At 35.6% G+C, this 20,226-nt stretch overlaps 1 protein-coding gene across 11 annotated transcripts in view; it reads right to left on the bottom strand.

Moving 5' to 3' along the window:
- LOC126691765 (probable LRR receptor-like serine/threonine-protein kinase At1g67720) overlaps positions 1-16,086 on the bottom strand; it is a 38,245-nt gene extending 22,159 nt beyond the window's left edge. The window contains exons 1-15 of one of the 11 annotated variants that reach the window (XM_050386900.1): positions 15,611-16,069; positions 13,842-14,373; positions 13,073-13,578; positions 12,847-12,979; positions 12,635-12,706; positions 12,450-12,518; positions 12,300-12,371; positions 12,021-12,089; positions 4,288-4,442; positions 3,959-4,200; positions 3,327-3,453; positions 3,191-3,247; positions 2,918-3,104; positions 2,100-2,235; positions 1,146-1,797 (exon numbers count right to left, since the gene is read on the bottom strand). In XM_050386900.1, the coding sequence (XP_050242857.1) occupies positions 1,462-1,797; positions 2,100-2,235; positions 2,918-3,104; positions 3,191-3,247; positions 3,327-3,453; positions 3,959-4,200; positions 4,288-4,442; positions 12,021-12,089; positions 12,300-12,371; positions 12,450-12,518; positions 12,635-12,706; positions 12,847-12,979; positions 13,073-13,578; positions 13,842-14,373; positions 15,611-15,695 (2,778 nt within the window). In that variant the 5' untranslated portion in view covers positions 15,696-16,069 and the 3' untranslated portion in view covers positions 1,146-1,461. Of the gene's footprint in view, positions 1-1,145; positions 1,798-2,062; positions 2,236-2,917; positions 3,105-3,190; positions 3,248-3,326; positions 3,454-3,958; positions 4,443-12,020; positions 12,090-12,299; positions 12,372-12,449; positions 12,519-12,634; positions 12,707-12,846; positions 12,980-13,072; positions 13,579-13,841; positions 14,374-15,610 lie in introns of those variants that run through there. The other 10 variants (XM_050386899.1, XM_050386908.1, XM_050386901.1 and 7 more) reach the window with 10 other exon arrangements.
- Positions 16,087-20,226: the final 4,140 nt, after the last annotated feature.

The following is a 20,226-nucleotide window of genomic DNA, read 5'->3' as shown; positions in this document are numbered from 1 at the left end:
AACTCTTGGTTGGCCACATCTAATAGGATTAATTCTCATGTAATATAGGTTACATTAGAGTGGGTTATAAAATGGTGTAACCTTCCTCGTTTGTGTAACTCGGGGCAAATAGAACATCTTTTTCCTCTCTACCATTCTATTAATTCTTTGGGTTCTCTCCCACATTTCTTAGGTTGTGGATATCGTGCGACTTACTCTAATAGCAAGTGCCACCATAAACAACCATTCGAGATATGAAAACGTAATTACATCGTGTAAAAGGCAAGTATAAGGTCTTAGAGGTGAGTACCCTAATTCTTACAATTTGTAAGTATTAAAGGTCGTGTATTTCAATGATTAGCTATTATCTCTTTCTCCAAAATCGTTTGGAAAAAATCGAAAATCAAAATATAATTTAAGAGATCACAAAATTTATGACCCCAAATGCCAAACAACACTCAAGGAGCTAGGAGTGGCACTTCGGTCTTGGTCAAAGTGCCGACCAAGGCCTTTTTAACTTATATTTCTTGATTTTCCAATTTTATCCGACATTATTCTAATTTTCTAATATTTTTCAATGATAATCCAAATTAAAATTAACTTTTAACATTATCAAGAAATCAAGATAATAATGTATTATTATTGAGATTATTATAAATAATTGTTTTAATAATTCAAGAAACTCCATTATCTCTAAAGATTATCATATGTTTGCATGTCTATAATTGTTTTACATCTGAAATAATGAGAATCAAGCCTTTAGATGACTGTTAATTTTAATTAATCCTTCGAGGACCAATCAATGTTAGCTACTTTTTCTTTCTAAAAAATAAAGTTTACTAATTTAGTTCCATGCATGCATATCTAATGTAGGACCTATCATTGACTAATTTTTCTTTTAAATTTTAATATTACCTTGGTTACAACCTTGATTTTATCTTAGAAAAATATCATTATTCCCTCAAATTCCATGTGCCATTATGATATGGATTGTAATCATAAATCAATTACAGAATTTTCAATTAAAAAAAAATACAAAATTTTCAAAGCATGTGAAATGACCATTTCACGCTTTAACACTAATTTACACAAAATAGGGGGATTTTGATGGTTGTGAAATGTGGTGTCTATGTTAGCCAACTGCATTCAATAACTAAACCAGATAATTCATAGCTCATTACTCATGAGTTGCATATTTGGATATTGATAGACTTATCCCTGAAAAGTAGAAACTTTTACCAGAACTAAGATATTCACACTCGAAAAACCACTCTACAGTCTACAGCAATAAGGAATGTGATCTCAAGTTCAAAACTTACAAATTCACATCAATGGGATTTTTTTTCTTTTTTTTTGGGGGAGGGGGGGGGGGGGGGGGTTGTTGTTGGGGAAGAAAATTGCGAGCATGCTATAACAAAAAATCAGAATTTTTTTCCCACCAGAAAGAGAAGCCATTTTGTGTTTATACATGAAGGAGGAGAACTATCGTGCAGCAGGCCGTGCAATGGATTCATCAAATGATAGGCAATTGTCAGTACCACCCAAATCCATGGAACCCTGATTCAAGGAAGAATGAATAGAAGTCCTTGACACATCTGAATTTCCCTCTCTTGCAGCCACTGCTGCTTCCCTTTCTATTGTGATTGCATCTTGAATCTCCTTAAGAACTTCTGAAATTGACGGTCTCATATGTCCGTGAGGTTGGACACACATCAGAGCTTTCTCTGCTATCTTCCACATTGATTGGATGTCAAATTCTTCGTGCAGTGAGGGATCGATGATTCCTTGAATGTCCCCACTCTCAATATGCAACTTTGCCTGTGAAACAATCATTAGTTAATTAATGTAATAAAAAGAAGAGTGGTGAATCATTTCACTTCTATATTAAATAATTTGTATGAATGATCCATGCATTTCACCAACCAGGTAGCTTAATTATATCAATGATTTAAACCTTTCCCAGAAACAAGACAACAAAATTGGGAAGAGAAACCTGAAATAAGATTTGCATGTTGAAAAGTAAAATGCATCTATAAACGCGACAACTACTTTTACTTGCTCAACAAAAAATGATTAGTTATAGGTCCCAATGCCAGCCTCACCAGAAAAACCACACTTACCCACTGGACTATGTTACGGCAATTAACACCAAAGCTTTCATTAGATATTGCTTCATGACCAGATATCAGCTCAAGAAGAATGACACCAAAACTATAGACATCACTCTTGTCCGTCAACTGCTGTGAGATATAATACCTGCATATCATGAGAAACACCCAAAAAAGAAAAAGAAAATCATCTCGATATGATCTAATACACTATGGTAGCCGATTGATCTAAGAAAGTGTATGATACAACAGGTGAAGCCACCCCTCTCAAACAAGAAGGGTTTGTTACAGGGATTGCTACATATTTTGGTTTAAGACAATATTTGTATTGATAAATTAGTTCAAAAAGGAAAAGAAAAGAAAGAAATACAACAAGGAGTGATAATGGCCCCAAACAGCTACACCTGCAGCAGCGCGTGTTTATGAATCCTTAGAGACCACAACTTTGTCCACAGTGACAACCTATCTCTATTCGTTTGTTTGTCTGTTTATAAGTATAGACTCTTGTCAAAGGTCACACAAATGAGTAATCAATAGGAAGTTCCACCAGCCAAGAGCCTTGTGTCTTAGTAGCACTATTGGATTTGAACCCCACCCCCCCTTGTGGCTCAGTGGCACTTCTAGATTCAAACCCACCCCCCATCCCTGGCCTACTTGTAGTAAGCAAAAAGAAATTGAAAGTTTCACCAAAAAGAAAATAAAGGCACCCATTTTATACTTAAATGACAAGTCAACAACAGAAGCAACATGTATTTAAAGCAACAGAAATGATGCTTTACTTGATCATGAGAAGAACACCATAATTTAAGCAAGACAGAGAAAAGCCTTACTCAGGATCCAGATAACCTACAGTGCCCCGAACTATGCTTGAGACATGAGAGGCTCCATCTACTGCAAGTTTAGAAAGACCAAAATCTGAAACCTTTGCTCTCATGTGTTTGTCAAGAAGAATATTGCTGCTTTTCAAGTCCCTATGAATAATGGCTGGAACACAGCCTGTGTGAAGGTATTCAATCCCTAAACAAGCATGAAAATACATGAATCAATTTCAACAAGCTTATAGAGGAGAGATTTCTGTCAGCAGTATAAGTTAGCTTAAAAACCTTTTGCAGCATCCTCGGCAATTTGAAGTCGCTTGAACCAATTAATACTTTTGTGACCTGTTAATGGGCCTTGAAATATTATGCATGGTTGAGCTTTCAAAATAATATTGATTCATTTAGAAACACGTGAGCTTACCATAAAGATGTTCCTTGAGAGTACCATTATGCATGAACTCATAAACAAGCATACATCTCTCTCCTTCCTGGCAATAGCCAAGAAACTGTACCAGGTTCCTGTGATGTATCCTTGAAAGAAGAGTCACCTAGATCAAATTCAAGAATTTGAAAATCGTAAGAACTAGTTTTTAGTGTCTAGCACATATAATCCCACCAAATGCAACAGGGCTTATTAAGAATAGAGAAACAATTTCATTAATCAACACTTTTAACTTCAAGAAAGGCTATAATGGAAGATATCGAAGTTTCAAATCTCCCTGTTTCACCAAATTTGTCAAAAGAGAATTTGCAAAGAAAAAGAAGCAAAAGCAAGGTGATTTAGATAAAATTACAAGTGACAAAGTTGGTATAAATTCTGGACAGGGTACAAAATTCAGTAGAAAAAAGAATGGGATAGGGCTTTCCCTTCTTTCACTTAGTTTATTTCCAGTTCAATGGCCAAATTTGCAACAGTCCCATGCCACTAGTTTATATTTCAAATTTGACATGAAAAAAGTAATGAAGGAACCGTCACCAGTTTATAAATAGGTCAAGATAATGTGACTACAATATCAGAATATAGAAAGAGGTTCAAACAATATGATAACTTACCTCGTTTGAAAATTCTCGCTTTCCCTGGAAGGAATTACTGGTTAGAACTTTGACTGCAATTTCTTTTCCATCTTTCATTTTCCCATAATATACAACTCCAAATCCTCCAGAACCAATCTTCTTTTCAAATTTTCTTGTAGAATCTTCAATTTCAGAGAAAGTGAAGCAACATGCAGCTTCTGTGTGCGCTTTGCTCTTGGAAGATGCTAGTCTTTGAACAGGCGAGGAATGGTCAAGTTGGTCTATAACAAAATCAAAATAAGTTTGTTGAACCAACTGTAATTTTTTTTTAAAATAAGATAAATGTGAAGATTTCTCAAGTTTCATACCTTGCTCAAAATACCTTTTCTTCCCTTTGCTCATAAATAGGCATGAGGCAATAGTAGCTATCAATAGAACACCAGCCCCAACTGATGACCCAATAATTATATTCATGTGGCTCCCACTTTTACTCCCTTTTCGAAGATTTATGTTCCCAGAGTAGCTGAGGAGAATCAAAGTAGAATGTAAGGGTTCAAATCAATGGTAGAGCTAGAATCAAAGTATAATACACACATATATGCATATGATACAGCACATTAAATTATAAAAACAAAAAAGAACTAAATCTATAAACACATTAATAACAGAAACCTACAATCAAAGGATGAACTCTCCAAACAAGGGCACCATTCAAACCAATAAAGAAAAAGTCAAAGCTAATGTTTTAAGGGATTTAATTTAAATCTTTGTTCTAACATTACTCTTGTATCATTTTGTTAGAATAATGGTTAAATGATTAAATCCACCTTTTTTTTTCTAACAATTTAAGCTTTTGAGACAAGTGGTAGTTTATCTTGGTATCAAAGTAGGTGGTCTTGAGTTTAAATCTTATCTCCACTCTACCTCCCATTTAAAAAGTAAAATCCCACATGTTGGGCCACACTTATTTAGGGAGAGTCTAGGCCCACACATGAGGAGTGTTAGAATAATAGAATTATTTAAATGATTAAATTCACAAATTTCTAAAAGCTAAAGCTTTTGGGAAAACTGGTAATTTATCACCTTTATTTGCATGTACCACAAGGTTAGGTGAGACCCATTAATGTAATTAGGCATATCATGAGATCAACACTTATATGAGCTGAATGCACATCATTAGGCATAAAGCATTTCACCAAACAAAACACCACTCTTCAATTTATTCATGGTATCAGAGTCTTTATGATCATCTATCAAGCTTCTATAAAATAACTTCAATTCCACATCAATCACCAATGGCAGCTTCCTCTACATCAAACACCATGAATCTACCCTTACACAACATAGCCATATCTGAGTCCCTGAAACTCGACAGTAACAATTATCTCATCTAGTCCGATCAAATCAAATTCATTCTTATAAACACAAATCTCCTTGAATTTGTTGATGGAAGTCATCCACCACCACCCACTACCATAAAATCAGCCGATAACACTAAGTAACCAAATCCAAAATACTTGCAAGGGCAAAACCTTGATCATTTTTTCAATAGTTGCTTTGGTGGAATTGGTGCCACCTTATCCATTGGATTAGCTACACAAATTCTTGGATAGTCATCATCAAAAGCTGTTTGGGATTTTCTTGCTGATTTGTATCAACATCAATCCTTGGCAAGAAAATATCCCTTGCAGCAAGAACCCACGCAAATAAGGGGACCGCACCACCACCAACTACCTGGAACATACAAAATCTCATGTAGACTCGCTCACTACCATTGGTGAAAAGATCAAAAATATTGATCTTGTTACATACATCTTGAATGGATCGGGTCCACAGTTTGATCCATTCATCACTGTGATTGAAAACCGATTTGAACCCATCACCTTCATTAAAAATATGAGCTCGTTTGCTGACCCATGAACAATGTTTAAACTACTCTCACACAACCCATACTCCACTCCCATTGGTGAAAAGATCAAAGATATTGATCTTGTTACATACACCTTGAATGGATCGGGTCCACTGTTTGATCCATTCATCACTACTATTGAATACCGATTTGAAACCATCACCATCATTAAAAATATGATCTCACTTGCTGACCCATGAACAGTGTTTAAACTACTCTCACACAACCCATGCTCCACTCCCATTGGGAGATGCTACGTTACTCTATACTTCAGGACCTTTCTCCACACAAAAATTTCGGAACAAGCCTCAACAATAGTGGTCGACCCTCAAACTGTGCGACCTTTCCCTGTAGACCATACATTGAATCCATCGTGCATCTCTATGAAATGCCAAATATGTCACACCATGACCCACCATAGACAAGTGTCATTATCATTATGCAGCCAGTCACAGCAGAAACCTTCATCAAAACCTTTACCGGTCTCCATGTTACAGTCACCACCACCTCAACCAACTCAAAGGGTTTCAAATTCAGGCGCCCCCTCTTATGTGACCTATGATCCCACTCTTCTTCAACATGTGCAACTATCCAGTGGCAATAATCAAGATCTTGTTGGAGATGGTACATGTTTGCCCATTATTCATACCGGTCATAACGGAAGGTTCTTTTATCCACCCCCAAATCTTCATTATCTCTTCAAGAAGTTTTAGTTGTTCCTCACATCAAACAAGATTTGCTCTCTGTTTCCAAACTCACATGTGATACATGAACCTTCAATTTCAGTCAGATTGAGAATGTGGGTTGAATTGGATGGTTCCTTGATCTCCCATAAGAACAAATGCCAACAAAATACTGGCTTGTAGCCTTTCCAACTGCCTGCATCATCACCTTCCCAACAAAGTCCTTAACCACCTCTCTCTTGCTGAATTTCTTTTTGCATTTTCCCTAGATTTCTCTATCCTTCAAGTATTTAACTGATTGTTTTCCATGTTTGTGTCAATACAGAAAAGACAAACTTAGCCCCAAATCCTTGGCTTGAGCCTTTGTCAGGTATAACACCATCCACAAACGCTATCAGTGTCTAGATTCTCAAATAGGTTGTGATTATATCTCTCATCATGTGCTTTTCAATGATAATTAAGATGTCTACCCCTACCTCTTCACCACCACATCCTTCCATCATTTCTTTTACCATTTCACCTCCACCCATCTGCTCTACCGCCACTCTTCCCTCTTCTATTGCTACCACCTCATCATGCTCTACAAAATCTTCATCTCAACCTTCTACATTTCACCTCCCCACCATTGATACCTCTACAACTGACACCTCAAACTCTCCCTTAGTGATAGTGATGGCACTATTGAACAATGTAAAATACAAGCTGTGGCAAAAGGTTTGTATCAACTCCCCAATGTTGATTTTTCTAATACATTTAGTACTATTGTTAAGCCCACTTCATTCATACTATCCTCTCTATCACCATTACCATCCACTAGCCCATTCATCAACTTGATGTTACTAATACTTTCCTTCATAATGTCCTTAATGAAGAAGTTTACATGCAACAAGCTCCTAGTTTTGTTCATGCTAGTCATCTTACACATGTTTGTTGACTTAAGGTTATTTATGGTATGATTGGTATGTGTCAAGCCTCCCAAGCTTGGTTTGACCGTTTTATTTCCTTTTGATCTGATATGGTTTCATCAGTCTTGCATGGTTCCATGTTTGTCTTACACTCTCCAATAGCTCCCTTATTCTCCTTCTCTATGCTGATGATATCATCCTTATAGGAGCCAACCATTCTATGCTCACCAACTTTGTCAGCATCTCTTGGCACTAAATTCACTAGGTCTAATTAGGCGATATTCACTTCCTCCTAGGAATTTAGGCCTCTCATTCCTGACCTTTCTTTGGCACAAAATAAATATGCTCTAATATCCTTGTACCACTCCAGTTGTTTCTGGACCAAAAACAGCTTTATCCAATGGCTTTCTCTTACCTAATCCTACTCTACAAAAACATTGTTGGTACCTTGTAATATTCGACACTCACCACTGGTGCAACTTGGTCAACCAAGTCTGCCTTGCATGCTTCGGCTACAACTCATTTTCAAGCTGTCAAATGCATTTTACAATACCTTAAGGGTGCTCTTATCACAAGTATCACTCTCCTACCAAGATCTCCATCCACATTTCATGCCTTTGCTGATCTAATCATCAATCCACCTTTAATTTTTGCCTCCTTCTTGGTCCAAATCTTATATCCTCAACCTCCTAGGTTGGATGTGGAATGACAACAGCCAGTCCGCCAATCGACTCAAGGTGTGGACCGATGCGGATTGCAACAGCGGTAGCCCAAGCCCAGGCTGTGGTTATGCCCGTGGAGACATTGTTGCCGCAATCGTGGCGGGCAGCACACGCCTCACGTCGTGCCTCGGCATCTGTGTGCTCCTGGCATCGGCCTACGTGCTCCCCATTCGGCCAATTTTGCTGAAGTGTAGGACGATGTGGGGCGATGCGGATTGCAACGGCGGTAGCCCAAGCCCAGGCTGTGGTTATGCCTGTGGAGACATCGTTGCTGCAATCGTGGCGGGCAGCACATGCCTCACGGCATGCCTCGGCATCATCGGCCTACAGGCTCCCCATTCAGCCAATTTTGCTGAAGTGTAGGATGATGTGGGGCGATGCAGTGTGGCGTGCATGTGGAGTTGCCCCTGGGCACCCTAGCATGCCCAATGCCTGCCTCCATGGGGCAAATAACCTCCTTTTCCAAAAAACTCTCATTCTTTGGAAATCAATCCAAATTTGAGGGGAAGCAATAGCCAAGGCAGCCCTCTTGGGCATCCCTTGGTTGGATCGACAAGCACATGCAAGGAACACCAAAATTATTTCAAAAATTTTTATTTCAGATTTCCTTTGAGATACCAGACTTTATATTTGAATTTTGGACTAGTTTTATTTTCTTTTTGAATTTGGCCTTTAATGTTATTGAGGATTTTATGGGATTTAATTGTTGGTTAATGTAATCCCTGAAGCCTATTAAAAAAGGCTCTAGGAATAGTTTGAGACAATACAATTTGAAAAGGACTTTTCTGATTAAAGAACGTTGTTCTTGCTTGGTGGTTAATCCAAGTACCCTTTGGTGGTGAAGTGTAAGGTTTTCACACAAATTCTAGGCGGTGAAGTTTAGGATTTCTACTATTTTCTCTTTCTTTTCCTTTAACTATATTTTTTCTTACCCTGTCTTGCATCAAATTTGGTATCAGAGAGTAACCTCAATCCAATCAACAGACCACAGTCATAAATCAGTTTTAGAGCCCATCCTCCATCCATCCAAACTTCTCAATCTTAAAGAATCATTTCACTCATGTCAACCACCCAAAGTCCACTCAACTACAACTCCACACCTAGATTCCCTCAATTCCAACCCAAAGCCCAGTGTGGCCTTTAATGAAAGGTCTCCCTCATCCAGTTGCAGTTACTAAACCAATGAGGGAAAACCCCACCACCATCCCTGAAAAACCCATCACTACAAGACTCTTAGCCAAAACCTCCTTCACAGCACTCACCCACAACAGTTGACCATATAGGTACACCCATACTCAAAATCCCATAGAAAACCCAATCGAGATCTTCCACTCAAACCCACAACCCAAATCCACTCTTCCTTCACCACCCAAGCACCAGAGGCCAGTTTAGTCGCCATCAAAGAACCACGTTCTTGATGCGGTGCATTGGCAACCCACCAATTACGCCAGGAAACACCAAACAACCACTACTGCAACTCATAGTCGCCAGCTGAGCACCTGTCACATCACTGCAGACCATCACAGCTTCCATCACCTGTTGTGACCTTCCACCAAGCTTCATTGGAAAGGTTGTACCACCACTACTCGAGCAGACCCACCACAGTCTATTGGGTACTCTTTGTTGCACTTTGTATTTGATTTCCAATTGCTTTAGTTTATTAGCCCAACTAAAATTTTTGTAATAATTATTTAATGAACCAGCATTATTAAAAGCACCAATATTTGATGGTTGACAAGACCAACGGATCTTCACTAAGTGGTTACATGAGATGGATCATTTTTTAAACAAATAGGTTTGTCAAATGCAAAAAAGGTTCAGTTTGCCAAGATGAAACTGATATGTTCAGCTATAGATTATTGGCACAATATTGAAAACCTTCGCCTTAGAAGGGACAACGCCCCAGACTGATTGGGAAGAAATGAAAGAAAAACTATGCAAAATATATGTTCTCTAATCATATCAAAAGAAATGCTTGCCTAAATCTTATCAAGCTTACTTTGTAGACCAAAGAAACAATTTGACTATTTGAGTGAGTGGAATAGGCTTACTGGCTATGTGGCACAATTTGAAAAAGATGAGATGAGTGTTCATACAGTTTCTAGCCCTAAGTCCACCCAATATCATTGGAAGACATACTGAAGGCCATCCAGGACCTAGCTCACAAAACTGCAAGGAATAACACCTGACTTAACAAAATAATTGCTTCCACCCAAAAACTACCCAATAAGCTTCACACATGAGGGACAATAGTGTTGAGGCACCGAAATTTTGTGCCAAAAAAGAAATACAAGCTCCAACAAATGTACACTTAATACAGCCAAAACCATATGCAGTAGACCTGATTCAATTTGTTGGAGAGTCACTATTTGACGAGGCAAAAACTCAGCTAAAGAGAAAAATTTTAGAGGATGTACATAATGGAGGAAGTGGAAAGTTTGGTATGATGGTGTTTACTATAGAGCAAGATAAGGTTGTATCATTTACTCCACCGATTGTTTGTATCATTCTAGACATATTTAATATGGTGGAACAAAAGGGATCTTTGTTCTAAGCGAAGTTGGATGTACTGCAAGTGTTTTTGAAATGCTCAAGTACAAGCATTTTTATCCTCAAGCACTTCAAAACTTGAGATCAAGTTTTCTCCAACCAAGGGAGTATGATGTAAGGAGCACCAAAACTATTTCAAAATCAATTATTTTAGATTTTCTTTGAGATATTTGGTTTTATTTTATTTTTGAATTTAGAATTTGATCTTTAATGTTGTTGAGGATTTTATGGGATGTAATTGTGGTTTAATGTAATCCATGAAGCCTACTAAAAAGAGGCTCCAGGAAGAGTTTGAGGCTGTCCAATTTGAATATGAATTTTCTGATTAGAGAATGTTTTTCTTCTTGTTGGCCATTCCAAGCACCCTTAGGTTTTGAAGCCTAAGGTTTTCAAGTAAATTCGAGGTAGGGAAGATTTGTCACAATTTCTCTTTCTTTTCATCTTATCTCTATTTTCTACCCATCCTGCATCACCACCCTTGATAGGGGTGACGTCACATACAAAGACCACCCCCCCCCCCCCCACCCCCCCAAAAAAAAAAAAAAAACTCCCCCAAAAAAAAGGGTATAGCAAAGAAGCCAATGAATAACAAGATGAACAAAAAGGCATTGGAGGAGCCAGGATGTAGATATCAACATTCATATTGAATCTGAAAATATGATCTCAAGTCAACATTTTGGCATGCAAAAACAAATCTAAACCATACTGTGGAGTAAAATACATAAACTGAATATAGCTATGTTTTTATCTAAACACAACTATGAAGCAGTGGCTTCAAAGTCAAGTTAGTTTCCACAGTTAGAAACATAGAGACAATGTTATCTTCAGCTAAGAAGAAATATACAAAAATCGAGTCCTATCATTATCCATTTGGTTGAAAGCAATGATATCTTCTCCAAAACAACAAACTTTTAAAGAGGAGGAAAAGTTAAAAGTAGTTCAACAAATGGGTATCCCTCTTAGACAAAATTAGCTTAAAATGACATCTAATTCCTTATTACTTCCATAATTACTTATGTGGCCACCCATAAGCAAAGTCTTGCTAAAAAATCTAAACAAATCTAGACCTCTCAGTCTAAAACCATGCTAACAAAACCCATTTGACTGCAATTGTGACCTTGTTTGGTTTAAACTGTATCATTTTCATGTTCCAAAGACCATTTTCATTTTCTAGAGAACTTAGTTAAAAATTGCTAACATTTCCAAAGCAATGCGGTCATACATTTTAAGATTAAATTTTTTTTAATATGTGCACATGTCAATAACATTCTCCTTTCTTAACATGTCACAATTTATGGAATCCCAATTTTAATTGCAAAAAGTCACACTCACTTCAATATCAAGTTTTTATTGAGAAGACCCGATGGCATAGTTCCTGACAACATATTGTTTTGCACATACCTGCAACCACCAGACGCATCAAGTATATAAGATCTTCAGCTCAAACAGAATGACAACACTTACTTAAAATAAATGAGAATGAATACAAATATGGAGTATTTCTTACGATCTATCATAACATATATAATTTCTAACGCATCAACTTAAGGTAAAGAATCTTTGAAATTGGAAGGCATTAAATAAACCAATATAGAAATTGTGATAACTTACAATTCCCTCAAATTTGGTAGGTTCATCAAAGAGGAGGGCAGCTCACCCATCAACTGATTGTTCTCGAGATGTCTATACAAGGTAAAGATTGTGGTTAGCTAAATTTTTAATTAAAACCCATGATAAAGAGAAAAATTTATGATAGATTACATGATTTTCAAGTCTATGCATCCAGTAAAATCAGGTATAGGACCACTCAATGAATTATTATCAAGCCACCTGCAACCAAAAGACATATGGATTATGATGCTTCAAGGGTCATCGATACTAGTGGAACTAATCATGGAAACCAATTATGATCCTCCAGAAAAATGGAAATGTGGTACTAAACTTACAACTCAACTAAACCGGTCAACTTTGCAAAGTCTGAAGGGATATTCCCTGTCAAGTTCTTTCCAGACAAAGTACTGCCAAGCACCAGGGACAGAAAGTAATTGAGGTTAGATCAGTGACATCTGTATTCATCTATGTATGGGACTAACTTTAAACAAAGCAAAACTGATTAGGTATTGATGAGATAAAACCGCAAAAAGGCCTAAACGTTTACATTTTATCAATTTTTGGTTGTGGATCCGAGTTACACTGCACCCATGACCATGGAACTGGTAGACATGGGTCACCACCTTCTTGTGCCCAATCAGATGATGAGTAATATGAAACTATTTTTGCAATAGACGCTCCTGCAACTCACGGAAGTTCATGGTAAAGAACAATGCTCAAGAGCGAGAAAAAAACCATACAATGTATACTCAAGGAACCATTGTTATACTTACCATCTAAAGAACCATCATTTTTCTCCAGATACTTATTTATCTCCATAGCATTCAAAAGAGGCCCCCTTTTAGAATCAGATGTTTTTCCAAATCTAAAAGATAATACAAAGGGAAGGGATAAGTTGGTAAATCCAGGCTCATAAAGACGATATTTTCCCTGAGCATTCTCTTCAATATTGACTACAGGCTTGCTTACATCAGCATTGCCTGGAAGGACTAGTCTAAATTTTCTAGTCTCATCTGGATCCAGATCTTCAATTTCTGCAAAGTAGGTGACTGCCCATCCAAAACCAGGAAAACCATCCAAATTTAACCGGTAAGTTAATGACCCATTTGTGCCTTCCACAGCTGTCTGCATCACTTTTTGAGGTGGTACCTCTTTACTGTTTACATAAATTGGCTTTCGGGTTGACACCTTTTCAGTTCCAGCAGCAACATCAACAAGGTAATTTGCTTTCTTCAAAGAGTCTGACTCCCATATTCTATCAAAGGGGTCATCAGGATACCTAGAATAACAAAGATACAGTCATCAGATCTCATAATATGGAAAAAACTTCAAATAATAAATGTGTAGCTACTAACCCTCTCCTAACTCAAAATTCCCTTAATAGGGTGTTCAGCATCTATGTGCGTGACAATGGCTTTAGTATCTTAATGTTTTCTTCTCATACTGTTTCGTGTATATTATTTATTTTAAAATGCGTTCAGATAACCATGTATTCAAAATAGCAGGCTGTTAGGCACTTCTAACCAAATATTCTAAGCATACCTAACTTGAGCTTCGCTATCTGCACCAAAGTTTATCCTTGCAGAGACACTGAGGTAATACAGCTCCTCATAATCTGTGTAGTAAATTGAACCATTAAATTGTCGGAGCTCAAGAGTAGATATAAATGGCTGCCCAGTTGTAGCATTGGATAAGCACACACTGATTGTAGGACTTAAAGCCAGGAATATTAGCTCTCGGACCTCTATAGTACTAGCATCCGAAATGACTATTGTGGACCAGTAAGTCGCCCCAATGGAAATGTCAAATTTCGGATAAACGTTGTTGTTGTCAAAGTTACCATACAAGAATGTTGCTCTCAGAAGGTACCTAGACCTACTTATGACATTAAGCGTGTAACAATACTTCCTGGAATCTGCAGGGAAGTGTCTCAGGGTCCGGTATTGCCTGCGTGTCTCATTTGCAACAGATATACCAGCTGTTTCTCCATAAATCAGTTTAATGTCAGGAGTCCACTCGAGACCAATTTCGTCTGTGAAATTTTCTTTGCCTCCACAGTCAAAACTGACAAAACCTGAGTCAAAAGACAAAATCTGTTAGAAACATTAATGTAGAAGAAAAGTGATTCCAAACTCCTACATGAAGTTTTTACAAGAAAAGCTCTATGAGGAACTGTTATTCTCTAACAAATGTAATTATCACATGACAGGCAAAATCTGAAAGCCAATTCAGTGAGTATAAAAATCACCTAATTGGGACAACCTTATGCAATTATCAACAAAGATGTATTAAAAGAACAGAAATAGGAGCGGCATCAATGTTGTCTTGAAATAAATCTTGTATACCAAAAAAACTCATCTCTTGTAATAGTGGCATACAAAGTTAACGCGCACACGCACACACACACATGTATATATATGCGCATTGCAAATTATTCTAAAGTTCAATGGAAATGGATTAGGATCTTAACTTATTGATTTACTTGATAATTAACAGGACTTGGACATATTCAACCACCCAAACCGGATTGATCAAACATTCAAACTTCCCACAACATTCCAAAAAAGTGACTCATAAATTCAATTCATAACCCACTTATAAGCATGCAGATTATTCATATCAACTTAATTGGTAAAAAAATTAATAAAAGATGTGATTTTTTTTTTTTTTTTTTTTGAGAAACAAAAGATGTGATATTTTAATGCAATTCAAATCTCACAAGACTACCTAAAAAGGTCAAAGTTTTAGGTTGTTGTAGGTTATTAAGGAAACAATATTAATGTAATTACTACAGTACAGTTGATATGTTCTTGACTTTTGAGGGAGTTGTTTAAGCACAGGGTTTGAAGTGTTTACCTTTCAATTAAGACTTATTATGGTTTAAATTCCTTGTTTTCCATCATTTATTATATCCTCCACAAAAGTCAAAACGACGAAAAGTCACTGTTTTAGTGTTTTTCTTTGCTCTAAAATTTCCCAGTTCATCAATTTTTTTTTTTCGTTTTGTTGTTAGTTCCTTGGAGTAGGGCTGTAAAGATTGTAACTTTCCCTTCCAATTGTTCATTGCCATTAGTCACAGTCACACCCAAGTGAAAAAAATTTCTTAAAAAATATTACTTTATAATTTTAAAAAAGAAAAAAAAAAAAAAGACAGATATCAAATTGACGGTTGAAGCAAGATTAGAATTCATGTACAGGGCAATAAAAAGATCAGAGTAATTCAAACCCATTTTAAAAAATTAAAAAAAAAGATTTTTTTTTGGTTAGAAATATACATAAGAGAAAGTTATAGAGAGTGAGAGAAAGAGTACCTGGCATCTGAGCTCTGGAGGCATCCAAGAGAAGAAGAATGAAGAAGAAGAAGAAGAAAGATAATAGGAGAGGCTTAATCTCCATGATGGGTGTGAAAAAAAGCTAGCTAAACTAAGAGATTGATAACCATAGAAATGGTGCAAAAAGAAAGAGAGCAAACAAAAGCCACTCTGTGCTACAGATATAAAGTAACAAGGAAAATGGTAAAGCCAACTAATAATACAGAGTCACTAACAATATTTTTATAAAAAAAAATGAAAACAGAATTGATTCTTTCTTTTATTTGTTTTTAAGTAAAAGATTATAGAATGTATGTTGGTTTTGCTGGATAAGTGCGAGAGAGAACGTGTGTGTGTGTTTGATCTTTGGAATTGAAAGAATGATTTGCCATTTGGTGAGAGAAAGAGAGAGAGAGAGAGAGAGTGTGTGCGTTTGAGAGTGAGTAGTGAGTCTTGGTTTGGACTATGGACTATGGTTGGGTCACAGTCACAGTAACAGGCAGTTTCGTTTGGGAAAGAGAAGGGGTTGGCAAATGAGGGTGGACCCACAAAAGTGGTCGCTCTTGTGGCCTCGAAGTTAGTAGATATTAATAATGTGTTTGCGAATTAGATTCGGATTATACTAATGTGGGCTACCACCACTAGTTTTGCACCGGCCGTATGCATCACATCACTACTTTCATTGCTTCCTTCATTTCTTTCTTTTTTTTAGTCATAATATTTATACATATTAATTTTCATTATATTTTTTTAATTGATAAGAATTTCAATCTGTTTCGTAATTGAATTGAGTTGGTTTTTATTGATTTTTAATCTTTTGATAAGGTGAATAACTACTACTGTTTTATCCTCCACGCCCTTCTAGATATTGATGACTTCACAATTCTGTTGGGTTTTAGCTTCGGTTATGTTTGGTTGGGGTGAAAACATGGAAGATGGAAGATAAGAAGAGGAAAAGATGATAAAAAATGGCATTTTTCACTATTTGGTTCAGGAGAGAAAACAAAAGAGACAGAAAATGGGGAGAAAATTTTTCCCTCTAGACCCACATTTTTTTATCCTCCCAATTTGGGAGGAAAATGGGGAGGAAAAAGTACTGAATGATGTATTTTACACAGATACCCTTACTTTATTCATCTCACCTACCTCTCATTTTATTTATCTTATTTAACGAGTGTAAATTTGTTAACCACATTTTTGCTGCCCATGTTTTTGTTGCCTAATTGCCTGGTTAAATTATTAGTGCAAATTTTGACTTGAACAAGTTTTAGTGCAAGTTGATTTGCCCAGATAAATTATTAGTGCAAGTTTTGATTTATATAAATCCGTGCAAGTTTTAGTACAAGTTGATTTGCCCAGTTGCCTAATTAAATTATTAGTACAAGTTTTGATTTATAAGTTTTGCCCAATTAAATTGCTTAGTTTATTCATCTCTTTGTTCATCTTATTTAATGAGTGTAAATTTGTTGACCACATTTTTGCTACCCATGTTTTTGTTGCCCAATTGCCCAGTTAAATTTTTAGTGCAAGTTTTGATTTATATAAATCAGTGCAAGTTGATTTGCCTAGTTGCCCAATTAAATTATTAGTACAAGTTTTGATTTATAAGTTTTGCCTAGTTAAATTGCTTAACTTATTTGTTGCCCACGTTATATTCACTAGTTGAATAGTGAATATAGGAATACCCTGGTTACAAAATCTTTTGCCTAGTTAAATTTATATGTACACTATTGTAATTTTTACATTATAATAATAAAAATAATAATAATAATTTATATGTATAATGTGGTAAATTTTATATTATTTAATAAGTACAAATAAATCCATTTCTTACATATTATGTAACAAGGGTATAATAGTTAATTTATATAATTTATATTTTCTATCCTCCCACTTTTCTTTTCAACCAAATAAAAGAGATTTTCACCCTCCCACTTTTCCACCCCTCCAACCAAACACACATTAGGGAAAACTAGATATTTTCTATCCTCCCACTTTTCCATCCTCTTATTAATTTTCTATCATTTCACTTTTTCACTCCTCCAACCAAATGGACCTTTATATTAGTGTACATTTTAATTAGCTTACCACCAGCTAGTGTGGCGTAGTGGTTGCCCCCTTCTTGCTGGTTGTGCCAAGTGTAGGTTCGAGTCCCCACAGGTGTGGGGTTTGGACTTTGGTTTCTAAAAAAAACTGATGCGCATGGGTGGAGTCCAAGTCGCAGGCACCATTATGTGCTAGTGGTACTCATAGGCAATGTATCTATGGGATGTGGTCGACTTTGATAATATACGTGAGTCACCCTTTTTTATTCTCCAAAAAAAAAAAAAGCTCTTTTTTTGAGAAAGAAAAAGAAAGAAAAAAAAATTAGCTTATTGCTATAAAAAAAAAATTAATTGAAAAGTTCACAAAAATGGTGTATCTAAAGTTTTTTTTTTTTTTGGAGAGATAAGTGTATTTAAAGAAGGTAAAGTTTAAAAATATATTTTATAAAAAATGTTTTAATTAAATCCTCAGAATGGTATTATATGTAACAATAATTGCATACAAATTACAACATCTTTCTCATGTTGACTAGAGAAGACTTAGTTATTGCCAGAAAAAAATTGATGCATTTTATGGATAAGATTTTAAAATCTGAAAAGCATCTTTTTTATTTATTATTTTTTTTTGAGGAAGAAATCTGAAAGGCATCTAACTCGAGAAAATCTTGTATGTATCGGAGTATATGCTTTGAAATTGACATGAAGATTTATTTTACCCTTGACCAACTCCTACCGAACCCAACCGTCGTTTCAATTTATCTAAAAATAATTAATGACATTTTGGCTAATGGTCCCTTAATACACATTTTGTGATGGACACAACATCGTTCATGCATTCACACCATCGCAAGGGATAGATTGGAAGTAATAAATGCCAAAATTTGGGAGTCACATGACTTGGACACTAGTCAAAAGTTCCTATTTTAATTTTTAAACGAGTATAGTATGATATTACAGACATTCTAGCACTGTCAACATAAGATCTATGACCAAAAAAATTATCGTATGCACCCAAATAAAAACGAATATATTAGGTGAGAAAGCATTATAAAATTTTAGAAGATAAAATTCATTTTATATTTCATAGTATACAATTATTCGATGTCGTGGACCTCGTGATGGATCATTTATTATAATTCTATGCCATAAGTGTGGTGAACAGTAATAATATTGTATATATATTATAACTGCCCTTCAATCAAAGACCATAGCATTTATAATAATAAAAAATAAAAGACCATAGCATTTATATATGATTGTGGTGGGCCTATCAAAAGGATGTACCGATTAGTTGGATGGATGAAATTATATTTGCAAATGGTACTGAGTTTTAGGTCTTATCAAAAGAATGTTGTAATTAATAGCGTTATAGCTCAATTAGTATTTCTTCTTATTTTTTTTTCAAAAAAAAAAATATCTCTCCATATTTTTGTATTTTTTGTACTTTTGATAAAAATATGTAAAGTTTAAATTCATACTCCCTATTATTTTTTTTTTTTTGAGAAAGTTCATACCCCTATTATAACTATTGAATTAAAAAAAACAACAACAAAAACAAAGTATAAATAGAAGGGTCTAAATATAGAAAGGATTAAATTTTCACACGATAGTGGATTGGCTCACTCAGCTTGGCAAAAGATGCAAGAATTGTCTTTTACATATGACAAAGCCAAAAGAGTTTGAGGAGGATGCCCATCCTCCCAACAAAAGATTACACTCAACAAATTTCAGCCCTCACTCAAAGAATCATGCTGTCCTCCAAAATAGGATTACATAGTTACTCCCAAATATTTTGAATTTAAAACTTTCCACTTTTTAATATCCTAATCGCTTCACCATGAATTTCGATGTTTCAAACTTTTAAAACTTATTAGCTTAAACATTAATAATTGGCAACTTATTGATTCATAGGGATGACCGGTTTTTATTAGCTTAAACATTAATAATTGGCAACTTATTGATTCATAGGGATGACCATTTTAAAACTTTTTAGCTTAAACATTAATAATTGACAACTTATTGATTCATAGGGATAACCATACTCAATTGATGGATGGCCATCTACCCCAACTCGGTCCAATGGGGCATATTTTAAGGGATGGAGATGGGGGAAGGTTTCTTCAAGTTAGGTGCTAGTATCCTCTATGAGCGAATGTTAATTGTAATAGCTAATTCTAAGAGTAAGCCGAAGCCACCAACTATTGTAATCCGAGACAAAACTTTTCACATATGAGACTAGTTTGAAGTTAGTCTCGTGGTTTTTTTTTTTCATTTAAAGGGAGAGCTTTCCACATAAATATCAATATCATTGTGTGCAATTAATCTATTTCTTATTGACTTGAGATATTCATTTGGTAATTTTAGTTATAATATATTTTGAAAATTAGTTTTTTTTTTTTTTTTTTTTTGAGAAAGTTTAAATTATTTATTGAATTACTTAATTAACAATTTAAAATCACACTAGATTGTGATCTAAGAATGAAAACTTAACGTTTACATCTTTTCTCTCTAGGGTGGGATCATATCAACACTGTTGCACCGGATCCCATCAAAACTCCACATTTAAGCGTG

This window comes from Quercus robur, chromosome 7 (genome assembly GCF_932294415.1).
Source record: "Quercus robur chromosome 7, dhQueRobu3.1, whole genome shotgun sequence".
In the NCBI taxonomy this organism is placed as follows: domain Eukaryota; kingdom Viridiplantae; phylum Streptophyta; class Magnoliopsida; order Fagales; family Fagaceae; genus Quercus; species Quercus robur.
Note: the sequence above shows the minus strand (reverse complement) of the source record. Positions and strands in the feature narration are given on the sequence as shown.